The sequence below is a fragment of the Cololabis saira genome, chromosome 3 (assembly GCF_033807715.1).
Source record: "Cololabis saira isolate AMF1-May2022 chromosome 3, fColSai1.1, whole genome shotgun sequence".
NCBI lineage: Eukaryota > Metazoa > Chordata > Actinopteri > Beloniformes > Belonidae > Cololabis > Cololabis saira.
In genome coordinates this window covers 36,230,774-36,249,623 of record NC_084589.1, presented here as the reverse complement: position 1 = coordinate 36,249,623, position 18,850 = coordinate 36,230,774, and the positions used below count along the sequence as shown (strand labels likewise).

The window sequence follows — 18,850 nt, the reverse complement described above, 5'->3', positions numbered from 1 at the left end:
TGGACGTATCACAGTCATCAGCTGGTGTAAAGGTCAACAAAGGACGCCTCTAGTGGGAGAAATGAGAGGTTTTTAACTATTCTGCTTCGTCTGTCGTTGATCATTGCAGGTCACTGTAACATATCACACATATCTCTCGGAGACACCAGTAAGAGACCTAACTGCATTTTTAAGAGGTCTCTGTGCTCTCTCCAGACCACTTCAAGCTCTCTTCCTGCTCGGTACTGCAAGAAGTTTCCTTCTCACTTGCAACTGTTCTAAAGCATGTTTAGAATATATCACAGATGAGGTTCATGCAGCGATGACGATAATCACAAAACTACCCGTATCAATCTCATCCTCATCTACTCAATGGAACAAAAACAAGATGTGGTTTTGTCTGGACTCAGACCAGGGATGTTTTATGTGTGAGACAAACGTGATAACCACTGTGCTACAGAAACTGCAGAAGGTCCTTGATTATAAACCAGATTGGTAGAAACCACTGAGAACTCATCAGAGGTCTGTTGATGAGTGTTTGTTCTGACAGGGATGCTGCAGAACCTTCTCTTTGTAGTGATCCATGGATACAGATCCGAACACATGATGATCAGCTGATGATAAGTTTTCTTCATCAATCAAACTGTGAGGTGTTTTTATTTCCTGGACTAAAGCTGTTGTCTCCAGCATTAAAGTCAGTTTGGTTCCTGGAAGAAGTAGTTCTTTGGTACTTGTGTAACTACTGAAAATGGCGTATCTTCGTCCAGAAGTCTTCCTGACTGAACTTCCAATAGTATCAATGTTGACACAGAAACTCCCCAGAGGTTCATGCAGACGGGGGTCAGAAACAACAGGCTGATTAACTGAAACATTTTTACTGAGAGACGTAAAAGAAGTTTCTTCTCCCAGGTCATAAGACTTCTTAATCAAGACACACCTAGCACTCTGCACTCTGAACTCAATCATCACACCTCATATCACATTTATTACTTGTTTGCACTGGATACAGCATGTTTAAATCTCCTTATATTTGCACATTGAACCTTTGTCTCTGCAGAACAACCGCAACACGTTTACAGTAACAAGATTTTCAAGTTTCTGAAGTTTTGAACGTCATTACTGGTGGCCATCCTACCACAGGTAAGCTTTCTGGTGGGATCTGTGGGATCTAACCCTAACCCCTGATTCTTTACTGGAGTCAACGACTCAGAGATATTCAAGAACGACAAGTAAGGGATGTCTTCATGATGGAAGCAGGTGTCACGTCCTCGATGAATAACTCCACTGGTGGCATTTCTGATGACATCACACACACTTTGTCTCAACAGCTGACCGCTGGATGGACATTGTCGGTAGAAACACACAGGAGCCCTGTAAATTTTGGGACTTATTCTGTGGTGAACCAAACAATGGTGACCCAAAATAAATTAATACACCTAAAACATCTCAGTTAATTTACTCAATAATTTAGTTGGAATTTATTAACAACCTTCAATATAAATTGTCACCTTCATTTTTTAAGTTCAGACAGATTATTTATTAGACTCTTCCTCCCCCTCCCCCCATTCCTCCTCCTCCTTTCCTCCTCCTCCTCCTCCTCCTCCTCACAGGTGCAGCTCTGACTCATTCCAGTATCAGTTCAGCTGCGTCTCGGTGGGTTTTGTTCAGACTGCAGAATCTTCATCTTCAACTCTTTGGACTGTTTGAAGAAACTGTAAGTTCGAAATTGGCTTAAGGAACTTTCTTGTTTGTTTCTGCTGCATCATGGTTGGAGAAGGTATTCACTGCAAACTTTGATCATTCTTGTGTCTGAAGACAAATCTACATGATTGTTAGTTGACAATATTTTTATTGGATTTATTTTTGATCGGTTTTAGCTGTTTTGCAAAATGTGATATACCTTTTGTAAGATTCCTTTGGTTTCATATTTTGTTCTAACCAGTGACTAGTCACAAAGCCGAATACTGCATTTCTATTGGCTGCTGTATGGAGAATAAATATACAGTAACTCAGTGAAAGTTTACAAGTCACTGGACCTTTGAACAACACAGTCTTTTGATTATCATACTTTATTTACAAAAGTTAAGGATTTAGTTCTATATTTTGTATGATTTTTCAGTTTTTGGAGTAAACATCCAAAAAAAAAAACTTTGCGTTAAGACCTTTCCTTTCTGTCATCGGTGTGCTGCGTGCAAAAAACTTTATGGTCCAAAGCTCGTGAGGCAGCCAGCTGCTGCACTCACAGATCAGAAACACAGTGATGAACCACTGATAATTAGTTTTCTTTATCGATCAAACTGTGAGGTGTTTTTTATGTCCTGGACTGAAGCTGTCGTCTCCAGCATTAAAGTCAGTTTGGTTCCTGGAAGAAGTAGTTCTTTGGTACTTGTGTAACTACTGAAGATGGGATATCTTCGTCCAGAAGTCTTCCTGACTGAACTTCCAATTGTATCATTGTTTACACAGAAGCTCCCCAGAGGTTCATGCAGACGGGGGTCAGAAACAACAGGCTGATTAACTGAAACATTTTTACTGAGAGACGTAAAATAAGATAAAATTTCTTTTCCCAGGTCATAAGACTTCTTAATCAAGACACGCCCAGCACTCTGGGCTCTGAACTCTGTGTCAGGGAGTGGTTGTTTGCACTGGATACAGCATGTTTATATCTCCTTATATTGGCACATTGCCAAGGCAACGCAAGGCAAGTTTATTTATATAGCACAATTCAACACAAGGTAATTCAAAGTGCTTTACATCAACATTAAAAGCGGCAAGACATAATTAGACATTTTATAACAAATAAAATGAAATAAAATTGTGAGAAAAGAAGGTAAATAATAAAAAGCACAAGTTTCTGAAAACCAAGGGCAGTGGAGTTAGTACCGCAGGTACACATCTCATTCGCCCTTTTTGCGAAAGTATTTAATTTTAGAGTACGCTTAAATACCAAATAAATTAAATAAAGTGATAAGAAAAGAGGTAAAATAATAAAAAGCACAAGTTGTTAAAAATAAGGGCAGTAGAGTACAGTAGGTAAGTACGCTTGAGCAAACAGTAATGTTTTTAAGCCTGATTTAAAGGAGCTGACAGTTGGAGCAGACCTCAGGTCTACAGGAAGTTTGTTCCACCGGTGAGGAGCAGAATAACTGAACGCTGCCTCACCTTGCTTGGTTCTGGTTCTTGGGACACACAACAAACCAGATCCAGATGAACCTCAGGGGTCTGGGAGCTTCATAGGGAACTAACAGATCAAGCATGTACTTTGGTCCAAGACCATTCAGTGCTTTGTAGACCAGCAGTAAGATTTTAAACTCTATCCTTTGACTAACTGGAAGCCAGTGTAGCGATTTCATGACCGGTGTAATATGTTCCATTTTCCTTGTGTTTGTAAGGACCCTGTCGACAGCGTTCTGGATCAGCTGCAGCTGCCTGGTAGATTTCTTGTTAAGGCCTGTAAAGATGCCATTGCAATAATCCAATCTACTGAAAATGAATGCATGAATACGTTTTCCATGTCTTGTTTAGACAGAATCCCCTTAATTGTAGCAATGTTTTTCAGGTGATAATAGGCAGATTTAGTGATAAACTTTAGATGGCTGTTGAAGTGCCAAGTGACCTCTACTGTGCAGTAGAAGCGGAGAGGAATAAACCAGAGCAGGATCAGCTGATCTGTGTGCAGCACCAGTGATGTGTGTTTCCTTTGCAGATGAACGTGTGTGTGTGAGCTGATGTGGACGTGAATTCAGCAGAATGGATCAGTGTGAGGACGGAGAGGAGGGAGTCCCTCCCTCTAAAACCTCTCTGTGTGGGGAACATGAGAGTCGGAGCAAAGCTCAGAGGTGAGATGAGCATCTCTAACTGTCCGTGACTCTTCTGCATGTCAGAGCTCAAGACTCACATCACCAAACATCATTATTACAGGAATCAACCTGGACTTGGACCCGGACCTGGACCCAGCTGTGTGTCTTTTAAGAGCGACCGGTCAAAAGGCAGGAGGTTAATTAACTTTAAAAGAGACCGACGTTCCGCTGTAAAGAGGTGAGTGTATCCAAACGCTGCCAATGATTTATGTTTAATTCTTTTTAAATAGACTAAATATTTGTACCTGTATAACTTCTTTTTTATGTAAATAGAATATTTACATTTTGAATTTTTGTCTTCTATCAGGGTCCATAAGAAAAGAGACTCTCTTGAACATGAACCCAGCTGTGTGTCTTTTAAGAGCGACCGGTCAAAGGGCAAGTTCATTAACTTTAAAAGAGAGAGACGTTCTGCTGTAAATAGGTGAGTGTATCAAAACGCTGCCAATGATTTATGTTTAATTCTTTTTAAATAGACTAAATATTTGTACCTGTATAACTTCTTTTTTATGTAAATAGAATATTTACATTTTGAATTTTTGTCTTCTATCAGGGTCCATAAGAAAAGAGACTCTCTTGAACATGAACCCAGCTGTGTGTCTTTTAAGAGCGGCCGGTCAAAGGGCAAGTTCATTAACTTTAAAAGAGTCCGACATTCCGCTGTAAAGAGGTGAGTGTATCCAAACGCTGCCAATGATTTATGTTTAATACTTTTTAAATAGACTAAATATTTATAGACAATATAATTTATTTTTCATATAAATAGAATATGTAAATGTTTAACTTTTGTCTTCTATCAGGGTCCATCAGGAAAGAGACTCTCTTGAACATGAACCCAGCTGTGTGTCCTTGAAGAGCGACCGGTCAAAGCGAATGTTTATTGACTTTAAAGGAGACCAACAGTCTTCTTCAGAGAGGTGAGATGTATTTAAATGCAGTAAATGTATTTAAATCAGTCCGCATGTTAGGAAATGTCCACATGTTTCTTCCTGAGTAGATCCATGTAGTCCTGGACCCCTGTGGTCCTCCATCACCTGATGGTGATCTGAGCTTCCTCCTCATAGATGTTCACCTCTCTCCTGTCATGAGCTTTTTCCTCTGGTTGACACATCTGGAGGTCTTACCTTCCAGAGGACTGATCCTGATGATGATCCAGAGTTCATCTGCTGCTTCATGTTTCCATCATTTGTCCGTCTTCTTGATCTTGTAACTTTTCTTGGATCATAACTGGATCTTGTGAATATGTGAATGAGCAGAGCTCTAACTGAGGTCACATGTTCTCGATAGGATCAGCAGGACTAGTAAACATTCACCACCACCAGTCCTCTGATGGACTGTCCTCATCCATACAGGACTTCATGGACCTTCAGATTGTGTTTTTCTCTGTGAGGACAGACATGATGTGAGCTAATTATTCCTGCTTCCTCCACAGAGTGGACCAGCAGAGCTTAGAGCCTCCCAGCGGTCCGTCTGTCCAGCAGCATCAAACACAGCTGGACTCCATATTTCAGGTCTGTACATGAACAACAACTGCTTCTCGACCTGTTCTGTTGATGTTTGTCTCCATGCTGGTCTCTGGAGACCGGTGGACTGTCAGTCTGTCCAACATGGGTCTGATGTTTGTCTCCATGGTTTCAGTCTGATTGTGTCCTTCATGTGGTCTTCTGTTCCAGCTGCTGGAGGACAACATTGTCATGTTTGTGAAGAATGAGCTGAAGAAGATCCAAAGGGGTCTGAGTACAGATTACCCAGAATCCCTAGAGCATCTGTTGGAGCGTGATGATGAAGAGCAGAGAAGGAGCAGCAGAGAGGCGTTTGTGAAGATCACAGTGAACTTCCTGAGGAGAATGAAGCAGGAGGAGCTGGCTGAGTGTCTGCAGAGCAGTAAGAGGATTTCTATGAACATTAAAGCTGCTGGATAAATGACCCAGAATGTCTCAGGAAATGAACAACATTCACAGATCAGCCACAACATTTGCCCCCACGTGGTACCACCTCCACTAGAGTAGCACCCTCCCTGTACAGGACAGCATTAATATGTTTAACCGACCAACACCACAAGATAACTGGAAGATTTTAGTCCTGGTTCTCCTCTCCCAGGAATCCTGCTGAACTCCAGATTGTCTTGATGGTTCCACAGATTATTGGATCAGATCTTCTTCTGGGGTTTTCAAGTCCTAAACCTGGAAATCCCCTTTCACAGACACCACAACAATAAAAATTACAAAACAACCCACAAAGCCACGACCCATAAGGACTGTACTACTAACATCCTGGTACTAGAAACTCCAGGAACCCAAATGTTCTTGTTACGTCCTGAATGTTCAGAGGTGTTTTGGTGGTAAAAGTGATTCTACTCAATATTGGACAGCTCATCGTAACATTAGAGTTGATCAGTGTCGGTCCACATCCTGATTCTTTAGGAGAAATAAGTTTAATTTTATAAAACATTAATTCCTTTCTTTTTGACACCTTTATTAAGGTCTTTGTAAAAAGCGGCTGAAGTCTAAGCTGAAGAAGAAGTACCGGTGTATGTTTGAGGGGATTGTTAAACCACGAAACCCAACCCTTCTGAAGCAGATCTACACAGAGCTCTACATCACAGAGGGAGGGACTGGAGACATCAACAATGAACATGAAGTCAGACAGATTGAAGCAGCATCCAGGACACCACACAGAGCAGAAACAACCATCAGACAGGAAGACATCTTTAAACTCCCAACTGGAAGAGATGAACCAATCAGAACATTGATGACGAAGGGAGTGGCCTGCATCGGGAAAACAGTCCTAACACAGAAGTTCACTTTGGACTGGGCTGAAGGCAGAACCAACCAGGACATCCAGTTACTGCTTCCATTCACCTTCAGAGAGCTGAATGTGCTGAAAGAGAGAAAGTTAAGCTTGCTGGAACTTGTTCATCACTTCTTCACTGAAACCAGAGAAATCTGCAGCTTTGAAGAGTTCCAGGTCGTGTTCATCTTTGATGGTCTGGATGAGAGTCGACTTCCTCTGGACTTCCACAACAATGAGGTTGTGACTGATGTTAAAGAGTCCACCTCAGTTGATGTGCTGCTGACAAACCTCATCAGGGGGAACCTGCTTCCTTCTGCTCGTCTCTGGATCACCACACGACCTGCAGCAGCCAATCAGATCCCTCCTGAGTGTGTCTCCATGGTGACAGAGATCAGAGGGTTCACTAACCCACAGAAGGAAGAATACTTCAGAAAGAGGTTCAGAGAAGAGGAGCAGACCAGCAGGATCATCTCCCACATCAAGACATCACGAAGCCTCCACATCATGTGCCACATCCCAGTCTTCTGCTGGATCACTGCTACGGTCCTGGAGAAAGTCCTGGAAACCAGAGAGGGAGGGGAGCTGCCCAAGACCCTGACTGAGATGTACATCCACTTCCTGGTGGTCCAGGCCAAAGTGAAGAGGGTCAAGTATGATGGAGGATCTGAGACGGATTCACACTGGAGTCCAGAGAACAGGAAGATGGTGGAGTATCTGGGAAAACTGGCTTTTGAGCAGCTGCAGAAAGGAAACCTCATATTCTATGAACCAGACTTGAGAGAGTGTGGCATTGATGTCAGAGAGGCTTCAGTGTACTCAGGAGTGTTCACACAGATCTTTAGAGAGGAGAGCAGCCTGTACCAGGACAAGGTCTTCTGCTTCATCCATCTGAGTGTTCAGGAGTTTCTGGCTGCTCTTCATGTCCATTGCACCTTCATCACGTCTGGAGTCAACCTGCTGGAGGAACAGAGAAACACCCCCTGGTGGTTTAAAACAAGAGAAGAGACTGACCTCCATCAGATTGCTGTGGACAAGGCCTTACGGAGTCCAAACGGACACCTGGACTTGTTCCTCCGCTTCCTCCTGGGTCTTTCATTGGAGACCAATCAGACTCTCCTACGAGGTCTGTTGGAACCCAAACAAAGACGTTCACAGAAAAATCAGGAAACAGTTGAATACATCAAGAAGAAGATCAGTGAGGATCTGTCTGCAGAGAAATGCATCAACCTGTTCCACTGTCTGAATGAACTGAACGATAGTTCTCTGGTGGATCAAGTCCAACGGTACCTGAGGTCAGGAGTTCTCTCCACAGATAAACTATCTCCTGCTCAGTGGTCGGCTCTGGTCTTCATCTTACTGTCATCAGAAGAAGATCTGGAGGTGTTTGACCTGAAGAAATACTCAGCTTCAGAGGAGGTTCTACGGAGGCTGCTGCCGGTGGTCAAAGCCTCCAAGAAAGTTGTGTAAGGACGAACACGGACACATCTGTTTTAACTACAATCACATGTTGTGTTCATGGAGGAAACCAGTTAAATTCACTGTTCAACTAAGTTGAGGTTCATGTTGGACCAGTTCTCATCAATTATTCATCTCAGGAAACTTTACATGCAGAGAAGAGAAATGCAGCGATCATCAATACTTATTGATTTTTAGTTGAAATAATCAGCATTCATTGATATTATATTGTTTATTTCTTTGTTAAATTGCATAATCCACTTTTAAATAACCTCATCATTCGTCTTTAATCTCTTCTGCAGGTTGAGTGGTTGTAACCTCTCAGAGGACATCTGTGCAGATCTGTCCTCAGTTCTCAGCTCTCAGTCTTCCAGTCTGACAGAACTAGACCTGAGTAACAACCACCTGCATGATTCAGGACTGAAGGAGCTGTGTCCTGGACTGGAGAGTCCACACTGTCACCTGGAGTCTCTCAGGTCAGAATGCACCAAGTGTTCAACCGTTGACCTTTAGAACAGTTTGTTTGGTTGTTTTATTAGATCTCCGTTAGCAGATTCTCTGGGGTCTCATCAGAATCATCAGCTGAATTACAACATTATCATTAATTAAAATACCTAAACATAATGCTCACAACTCAGAGACAACAGACACTAGGACACCTGCTCAAAGTACAAAAATAACAACATTATAATCAGCACAATGGCATTATGAGTCTACATTCCCTCTTTTTAAACCGAGGAATTACATTTTCTCATCACACTCTCAAACAAGATATTAAGAAAAAACTAATCAATAGCTCACTTCTCAACGGTGCATTTTATTCTCCCTGGATAAACAGAAATTACTTGAGCTTCTTCTTAAAGCTTACCATATTATTATCTCCAATCCAAACGTCTGGTAATGAATTCCTCGCCACCATCGCTCTGGGACTCATTGTCTTCTGTTTTAAGTTACTTCTACATGGAGGCAACAGAAAACCACCTGCCAAGTTTGAGTTGTCTTGTTCATTAAGTGTTAAACAAATAAGCTTTCCTAAATAGCATCAAGATCTCTCTTTAATCTCCTCTCCAGGTTGAGTGGTTGTAACCTCTCAGAGAACATCTGTGCAGATCTGTCCTCAGTTCTCAGCTCTCAGTCCTCCAGTCTGACAGAACTGGACCTGAGTAACAACCACCTGCAGGATTTAGGACTGAAGGAGCTGTGTCCTGGACTGGAGAGTCCACACTGTCACCTGGAGTCTCTCAGGTCAGAATCCACCAAGTGTTCAACTGCTGACCGTTAGAACTGTTTGTTTGGTTGTTTTATTAGATCCCCGTTACCCGCTGACCTTTCACAGTAGTTTCTCTGGGGTCTCATCAGAATCATCAGCTGAATTACAACATTATCATTACTTAAAATACATAAAACAAAATGCTCACAACTCGGTCAACAGACACTAAAAACAACATTATAATCAGCACAATGGCATTTTGACTCTACATTTCCTCTTTTGAAAGTCAGGATTTATATTTTCTCATCACACTCTCAAACAAGATATTAAGAAAAATCAAATCCATAGCTCAATTTAAAAAGAATAAAAAAATATTTTCCATCTTTCAACAATGCAACAACTTTCTGGACAATGCGAGGTAGAACAAATAATCATGTGCTGTTCACATTTTAACATCCCCTACCACACTTCAGCAAACCTACACAAAGAAATAGAGGAAAAAGGAAACAAAGTCAACACAATAAACAGATTAATAACTCAATTCTTAACAGTCCATTTTAATATCTTGAGTAAACAAAAATAACTTGAGCTTCTTCTTAAAGCTTATCATATTATCTCAAGTCCAAAGGTCTGTTAATTCACTCCACATCACCATCGCTCTGTTAATCATTGTCTTCTGTTTTAAGTGACTTCTACATTGAGCCAACAGAAAATGACTTGCTGATGTCCGCCTTGACAAATGATTGTTGTGTGAAAAAAATGATAATCTTCTGTAAAATGTTTCTGAGCAGCTTCAGAGCAGATTTGTTGTTGTTTTGGCACATAATGTGACGTTCGAAAACGCAAAACTCCGGTTGTGTGTGTCTACACGCATCTACATAAACGGAGTTTTCAAAAATCTTCACTTTGCCCGGAGTTTTTTTAAACCTTCGTTTATTTGCGTTTTCGCGTGGATGACAGGTCAAAACGTAGGAAAATATCTCCGGTTTAGCAGATATCCGCAGATATCCGGCTACGTGTGGACGGGGTCTTAGTCATAACTACTTTATTGAATAAACTCATCAATGAATATTGCATCTTACATTCTCCACTTAACCAGGATGGATGGGGATTCATTATATTTATCCACTCGTCTGATAAAGGCGCTGAATGACTCAGCCAGCTGCTTTGTTCTGAGCTACCTGCAGTCCGGCCAGGTTACGTTTGGTTGTACTGGACCAAATCACAGAGCAGTAATCTACATTTGATAAGACCGATGCGTGTATCACCTGTTTAATCAAACAATTAGGCAAAAACTTCCTGCAGTGTTCACAGCTATAGCTCTACCCATTCTCTGCACTATTTGGTCAACTTGTCTATTCCAGGACATTTGACTCCCTACAACATCCCCTAATACCTTCACTTCTGTTACTTGCTCTATCACTAGATCACCCATAATTAAGGATAGCAAAGGGGTAATTTCTTAATACATCTCTTGAACCTAAAACAGTACACTTTCTCTTCACCTTATTCAGACCTCATTTGTTTCTTATCCATTCTTATGTTAATTTTAATTCAACCCTTTAAATCTCAATTAATTCAGCAGGCGCATTTGTCGATGTATATAAACTGTCTAGTCATTGCAATGGTGGCATGATTTAGAATAAACAGTAAATCATTGATGAATATTGAAAATAAAAGCAGACCCAAAGAACTGCCTTGGGGAACCCCACAGCTCACGGCTCTCAGCTTGGAATCGCTACCACTAAAGTAAACAGTGCTTTTCCTATCAGACAAATAACTACATGCAATAGAAGCTGATTGAAAACCATAGCAGCTTAACTTATTCTATAACACATTATGGTCAAGAACATCAAATACTGACCTCATATCCAACAGTACAGTAGCCTACCAACTATTTTTCTGTCATCGATTTCAAGTAACCAATCATCCGTCATTTGAGCAAGTGTCGTAGCTGTGGAGTGGCCTTTCTTGTATGCATGTCAATAGCCTGAATTTAACCTTTTTTTTTTAAAAAAAAACATACAATGTTCTGACACTAAATGAAGGTTTTGATGTGTTCCAGTCAGGTTTCCGGCCACATCACAGCACTAAGACAGCTCTAGTAAGGGTCCAATGATATCCACTCCAATAGTGGCAACATTTCAGTCTTAGTCTTAGTGGATCTCAGTGCTGCATTTGACACGATCAACAAGAACATCTTGATAGACAGCTTGAAGAACTGGGTGACTTTCTAGCATAGCACTAACCTGTTTCAGTCCTATCTAAAAGACAAAGACTATTTTGTGTCTTTAGGTAACTACAAATCAGAGCTTACACAAATAACGTGGAGTTCCTCAAGGTTCAATTCTGGGGTCCCTGTTGTTTAATATTTACATGCTCATTTACATGCTCTCACTTGCTCAAATTATGAAAAAGAACAAAATGTGCTACCATGACTATGCAGATGACACCCAATCTATACAAGCATCTCACGTAGAGACTATAATCCAATTCAAAAATTAATAAAATGTCGGGATGCCCCTACTGATACTGGTATCGGGGCTGATACTGCTCTCATATAGTCGTACTCGCAAAAATTCTCCGATACCACGCACCTATACCACTTCATTGTTGTTATAGTTACTGGTTAGTGACACCAGGGGGAGATGTTGAGCCGCCCCGCGGGTCCCCGGTGAGTGTGCAGCCTGACGGCGGAGCAGCCGCCGAGCCGCCACTGCTCAGCCAGCTGTTCCATGTTTCAGTTTGTTCTATCTTCCTTAATTATACAAACTGGACGGTTGAGTATTACCCTTACTCACAGGGAACTTTATTAAACACTCCACGTAACTCACAGTACAACGTGGTGTCATCGCAGGTACATCAACTGCGCATGTGCGGTGCTTCACCTGAAGCCGTCCATGTGAAACAATATAAACAATCCCATTGTTACATTCCGGTTAGCCGCTAGTCGGCTAAGCTTAGCGTGGTGATGAGAAGAGAGTGATACCCGTGAGTGAGACTGGCAGCGCCGTTTCAGGCAAGATGGTGACAATTAATGCAATCGGGACATCAGCAGTGTGGACATATTTCAAAATAACGGCAGAAGCAAGGCAGACTGCAGGCTGTTGGCGTGATGCAGCGAGTGGCCGGGGGGGGGGGAGTGTGGGATAACATTGGATGGTATCAGGGCATCTCTAATAAAATGCATTGATCACATTAAAAAGTGGATGTGCTACGATTTCATTCAGTTAATTGAAGAGAAAAACAGAAATAATTGCGTTTGGAACCAAGAAAATAAGATTAAACGTCAGCACTCAGCTTCAAGTAGTGAAGCTAAAAACAAATAGCCAACCCAGAAATCAAGGAGTGGTTTTGGACTCATACCTGAACAGCCACATTAAGAAAGTAGAAAAGTCAGCCTGTTTCCTTTAAAGAACATGTGGAGGAGAGTGGACCATACAAGTCCAGTTCTTAGAGCTTTACACTGGTTTGCTGTCTGTCCCAAAAAAGATGTTAAAATCCTGCTGCTGGTTTATGAATCTTTGAATGATTTCGGATCAAAATACATCTCTGATCTCCTGGTCCATGATGAACCAACCAGAACCCTCAGGTCGTCACGGAGTCGCCTACTTTCTATACCCAGAGTTAAAAAAAAACACGATGTCAGCGTTCAGCTTTTGCTCCTCACCTGTGGAACAAACTCCCAGAATGCATCAGGGATGCTGAAACTCTCTATTGCCTTAAGGCTTAATTCAAGTTGAAAACCTTTTTATTTACTAATTACTGTCTGTCTTCAATTACTGCTCTTAAATTCTTACAGTTTTAATTCAATTCTTAAAATCTTTTTATTTTAAGCCCTTTGAGTTGTCTTGTACATGACATGTTATACAAAAACTTTCCTAAATAACCTCATCATTTCCCTTTAATCTCCTCTGCAGATTGAGTGGTTCTAACCTCTCAGAGGACATCTGTGCAGATCTGTCCTCAGTTCTCAGCTCCCAGTCCTCCAGTCTGACAGAACTGGACCTGAGTAACAACCACCTGCAGGATTCAGGACTGAAGGAGCTGTGTCCTGGACTGGAGAGTCCACACTGTCACCTGGAGTCTCTCAGGTCAGAATCCACCAAATGTTCAACTGTTGACCATTAGAACTGTTTGTTTGGTTGTTTTATTAGATCCCCGTTAGCTGCTGATCCTTCACAGCAGATTCTCTGGGGTCTCATCAGAATCATCAGCTGAATTACAACATTATCATTAATTAAAATATATAAACATACATGCCCACAACTCAGAGACAACAGACACTAGGACACCTGCTCAAGGTAAAAAACAACATTATAATCAGCACAATGGCATTTTGACTCAACATTTACTCTTTTGAAAGTCAGGATTTACATTTTCTCATCACACTCTCAAACACAATAATCAACAACACAACAACTTTCTGGACAGTGTGAGATGGAACAAATAATCATGTGCTGTTCACATTTTAACACCCCCCACACTCCACCCCTCTTTAGTAAAACTACACACACAAACACAAAAGAAATAGAGGAAAAGGAAACAGTGTCAACACAATAAACAGATTAAAGCCCCAGATATACTTGCTGTTGATGCTTGCGTTCGCGTCCGTTTGCGTCCGTTGGCGTGCACCACCAACTGCAACGTCGCTCCAGGGTACATGAGGAGAGCGCGTCGTACCGGCAGTAACCGATAGGGGACAGTAAGCAGAACAGCAATTGGAAAAGTGATTAAATATTTAGTAGTAGCGGTAGTAGCAGCCCTCCTTGAACCGCCACCTTACTGTGGTGGAGGGGTTTGTGTGCCCGAGTGATCCTAGGAGCTATGTTGTCGGGGGCACTTTCGCCCCTGGTAAGGACTCCCATGGCAAACAGGTCCTGGGTGACGGGCCAGACTAAGAGCGGTTCACAAACGGCAATCATGAGGAGGAATACACCAAGGACCGTTACGTCACCCGGATCGGCGTCACCGGGGCCCCGCCCTGGAGCCAGGCCTGGGGTCCGGGCTCGCTGGCGAGCGCCTGGTGGCCGGGTGGCGACGTGGGCCCGCCTTCCTGTAGGTCCACCACCCGCAGGAAGGTCCATGAAAGGCCGGTGCAATGTGGGCTGGGTAGCAGTCGTGGCGGGGTGCCTCAACGACCCAATCCCTGGACCAAAACCCTCACAGTGGGGACATGGAATGTCACCTCGCTGGGGGGGAAGGAGCCGGAGCTTGTGCGTGAGGTTGAGAGATACCGGCTAGAGATAGTCGGGCTCACCTCCACACATAGCTTGGGCTCTGGAACCCAGCTCCTTGAAAGGGGCTGGACCCTCTACTACTCTGGAGTTGCCCAGGATGAGAGGCGGCGGGCTGGTGTGGGCTTGGTTATAGCCCCTCAGCTCAGTCGCCATGTGTTGGAGTTCACCCCGGTGAACGAGAGGGTCGCTTCCCTGCGCCTTCGGGTCGGGAAAAAAGGTCTCTCACTGTTGTTTGTGCCTACAGGCCGAACAGCAGTGGGGAGTACCCGGCCTTCTTGGAGTCCCTGGGAGGAGTACTTGATGGTGCTCCAACTGGGGACTCCATTGTTCTACTGGGGGACTTTAACGCTCACGTGGGTAATGACAGTGATACCTGGAGAGGCGTGATTGGGAGGAATGGCCTCCCCGATCTGAACCCAAGCGGTGTTTTGTTGTTGGACTTCTGTACTAGTCACAGTTTGTCCATCACGAACACCATGTTCAAGCATAAGGGTGTCCATCAGTGCACGTGGCACCAGGACACCCTAGGCCGGAGGTCAATGATCAACTTTGTTGTCGTTTCATCTGACCTTCGGCCGCATGTCTTGGACACTCGGGTGAAGAGAGGGGCTGAGCTGTCAACTGATCACCACCTGGTGGTGAGTTGGATGCGCTGGCGGAAGAGGAGGTTGGACAGACCGGGCAGACCCAAACGGATTGTGAGGGTCTGTTGGGAACGTCTGGCCGAGCCCTCTGTCAGGGAGATCTTCAACTCCCACCTCCGAGAGAGCTTCTCTCGGATCCCGGGGGAGGCAGGGGACATCGAGTCCGAGTGGACCTTGTTCTCTGCCTCCATTGTCGACGCGGCGGCTCGAAGCTGTGGACGCAAGGTCTCCGGTGCCTGTCGTGGCGGCAATCCTAGAACCCGGTGGTGGACACCGGAAGTACAGGATGCCGTCAGACTGAAGAAGGAGTCCTACCGGGCTATGTTGGCCGGTGGGACTCCTGACGCAGTAGATGGGTACCGGCAGGCCAAGCGAGCCACGGCTCGGGCAGTCTTGGAGGCAAAAACTCGGTCTGGGAGGAGTTTGGGGAGGCCATGGAGGAAGACTTTCGATCGGCCTCGAGGAAATTCTGGAGGACCGTTCGGCGCCTCAGAAGGGGGAAGCAGTACTCTGCCGGCACCGTTTATGGTGCGGGTGGGGAGCTGTTGACCTCGACTGGGGACATTGTCGGACGGTGGAAGGAATACTTGGAGGATCTCCTCAACCCGACTGACATGCCTTCCACTGAGGAAGCAGAGGGTTGGGGCTCGGAGGCGTGCTCATCCATCACCCAAGCCGAGGTCACCGAGGTGGTTCGTAAGCTCCTCGGTGGCAGGGCACCGGGGGTGGATGAGATTCGCCCTGAGTACCTCAAGTCTCTCGATGTCGTAGGGCTGTCTTGGTTGACACGCCTCTGCGACATTGCATGGAGGAAGGGACAGTATCTGTTTAAAAAGGGGGACCGGAGAGTGTGTTCTAACTACAGGGGGATCACACTTCTCAGCCTCCCCGGGAAAGTCTACACCAGGGTACTGGAGAGGAGATTACGGCCGATAGTCGAACCTCGGATTCAGGAGGAACAATGCGGTTTTCGTCCCGGTCGTGGAACACTGGACCAGCTTTATACCCTCCGCAGGGTGCTCGAGGGTTCATGGGAATTTGCCCAACCAGTCTACATGTGTTTTGTGGATCTGGAGAAGGCATTTGACCGTGTCCCTCGTGCCATTCTGTGGGGGGTGCTGAGTGAGTATGGAGTCCGGGGCCCTCTACTAAGGGCTGTGCAGTCTCTGTATGATCGGAGCAGGAGTCTGGTTCGCATTGCCGGCAGTAAGTCAGACTTGTTCCCAGTGCATGTTGGACTGCGGCAGGGCTGCCCTTTGTCACCGGTCCTGTTCATAACTTTTATGGACAGGATTTCTAGGCGCAGCCAGGGGCCGGAGGGGATCCGGTTTGGGGACCTCAGGATTTCGTCTCTGCTTTTTGCAGATGATGTTGTCCTGTTGGCTTCATCAGACCGGGACCTCCAGCATGTGCTGGGGCGGTTTGCGGCCGAGTGCGACGCGGCAGGGATGAGAATCAGCACCTCCAAGACCGAGGCCATGGTTCTCCATCGGAAAAGGGTGGCATGCCTTCTCCGGGTGGGTGGAGAAGTCCTGCCTCAGGTGGAGGAGTTCAAGTATCTCGGGATCTTGTTCACGAGTGAGGGAACAATGAAGCGTGAGATTGACAGACGGATCGGTGCATCGTCCGCAGTTATGCGGTCGATGTACTGGACCGTCGTGGTGAAGAGGGAGCTGAGTCGAAAGGCGAAGCTCTCGATTTACCAGTCAATCTACGCCCCTACCCTCACCTATGGTCATGAACTTTGGGTAGTGACCGAAAGGACAAGATCGCGAATACAAGCGGCCGAGATGAGTTTCCTCCGCAGGGTGGCTGGACGCTCCCTTAGAGATAGGGTGAGGAGTTCGGTCACCCGGGAGGAGCTCGGAGTCGAGCCGCTGCTCCTTCACATTGAGAGGAGTCAGCTGAGGTGGCTTGGGCATCTGTACCGGATGCCTCCTGGACGCCTCCCTAGGGAGGTGTTCCAGGCATGTCCCACCGGGAGGAGACCCAGGGGAAGACCCAGGACACGCTGGAGAGACTATGGGCCCGATTTACTAAGATCCTAAATAAAGAGTACTAAATTGCGTGTGCACTGAAAAAGTTTGCACGTGCTGTTTGCGTGTGGTTTGAGGGTGATCAACTAAGATTGCGTGCGCAATTGATAACCGGTGCAAACAGCAGTATTTAAATGAGGTGTTGCGTGTCTTAAGGTTTGCGAGCGCAGATCTGCGCCATGGAATGCACAGTCACAAGTCACAAGCGCAAAATGAAATTTGACGAGTTGGAGTTAGAGATATTAGTGGAAGAGGCAAATAAACACATTCATGAACTACAGCAAAGAAATTTAAACATTACCAAAAGAAACGCAATATCGGAGAAAACCTGCGATAGAATAAATGCAGTTGGTAACACAAAAAACGGAAAAACGTCTGGTTTTTCATATTTCAATTTTAGGCACAGATCAAAAATACGAAATAGAAAAACAGGCCACAGGACTGAATTTGTTTTTAATATTTAATTGGTCGGGTTTGCGTGACCTGGCGGTGCTCGGCATGATCTGAGGAGAAAAAGACATCAGACACAGAGCTGGATAGCGCTTTGATTCAATCTATTTATGAGTTAAGTTTTTATTCAGATGTCCACAGTATATTGCAAATATTATATATTATATAGCAAACACTGACAGTAAATGTGTGACAGACGGGACCATATGGCCGTCGATTTAACGCAGAAGCATAATTCAGGCGAAGCTGCAGTCTCTGCGCTGATCCTGACACAGCGGGTCGGAGCGGATTTGGTCATGATGTTTTAACCTGTGTTTTGTGATTAATAAGCACGGGTTTTAATTAAATGTAATTTACGAAGGATGATTTCACGTTCAATAAGATAAGTAATCGATAAAATACAAAGTTTTGGCACAAAGGCTTGGCCTGCTTGTGGGCGAGTGGAGGGGGGCACAATAAGAGAAGGTGGCAAGATATAAGGCGAAGAACTAAAGAAAAAGTGTCCATTAATAAAACTTGTGCAAACATTTTTAAAATAGCATGCAGCAGAATAAAGACTCTCTCTTTGCGTATTCTTTGATTTTGGATGTCACCTCCTTGCCACAATAACAGCAGCAGCAGATTAGCACCTTCCTTTCGAACGTATTAAATACAGACGCAATCACAATACGCGCAACTACTTTCAGGCTTGGTAAATCTCATTGCGTGTGGTAAATGGAGCAATTTGCATCTTCCCCTCCCAGTATTTAGCGCTCTCTGGCGGTTACGCCCCATATTGATTATTCATCAGGGCAAAAGTACTAACTGAATTGCGTGTGCAATTTAGCGCATTTGAGAGACGCAATCCTCTTTCCACGCTGTTAGTAGATCAGCTGGCACTTTGGTTTGCGGGTGCTGTCAAGTTTGCACAGGTTTTAACACACGCAAACCTTTAGTAAATCGGGCCCTATGTCTCTCGGCTGGCCTGGGAACGCCTCGGACTCCCCCCGGAAGAGCTGGAGGAAGTGTCTGGGGTGAGGGAAGTCTGGGCATCCATGCTGAGGCTGCTGCCCCCGCGACCCGGGAACGGATAAAGCGGGAGAAGATGAGTGAGTGAGATGAGTGAGGGTAGTAGCAGCAGTAGTAGAAGTAGCAGATTTGAACAACAAACAAGTTAACATGTCAACATTGGATGAAGAGGAGA

At 44.5% G+C, this 18,850-nt stretch overlaps 1 protein-coding gene across 1 annotated transcript in view; it reads left to right on the top strand.

The window, feature by feature from the left end:
- The first annotated feature begins 1,616 nt into the window (after positions 1–1,616).
- Positions 1,617–18,850, top strand: part of LOC133440644 (uncharacterized) — a 32,342-nt gene continuing 15,108 nt past the window's right edge. Inside the window, exons 1-7 of the mRNA XM_061717967.1 lie at positions 1,617–1,693; positions 3,686–3,818; positions 3,901–4,017; positions 4,147–4,263; positions 4,393–4,509; positions 4,640–4,751; positions 6,336–6,479. Of these exons, the coding sequence (XP_061573951.1) occupies positions 3,730–3,818; positions 3,901–4,017; positions 4,147–4,263; positions 4,393–4,509; positions 4,640–4,751; positions 6,336–6,479 (696 nt within the window). The 5' untranslated portion in view covers positions 1,617–1,693; positions 3,686–3,729. The remainder of the gene's footprint in view (positions 1,694–3,685; positions 3,819–3,900; positions 4,018–4,146; positions 4,264–4,392; positions 4,510–4,639; positions 4,752–6,335; positions 6,480–18,850) is intronic.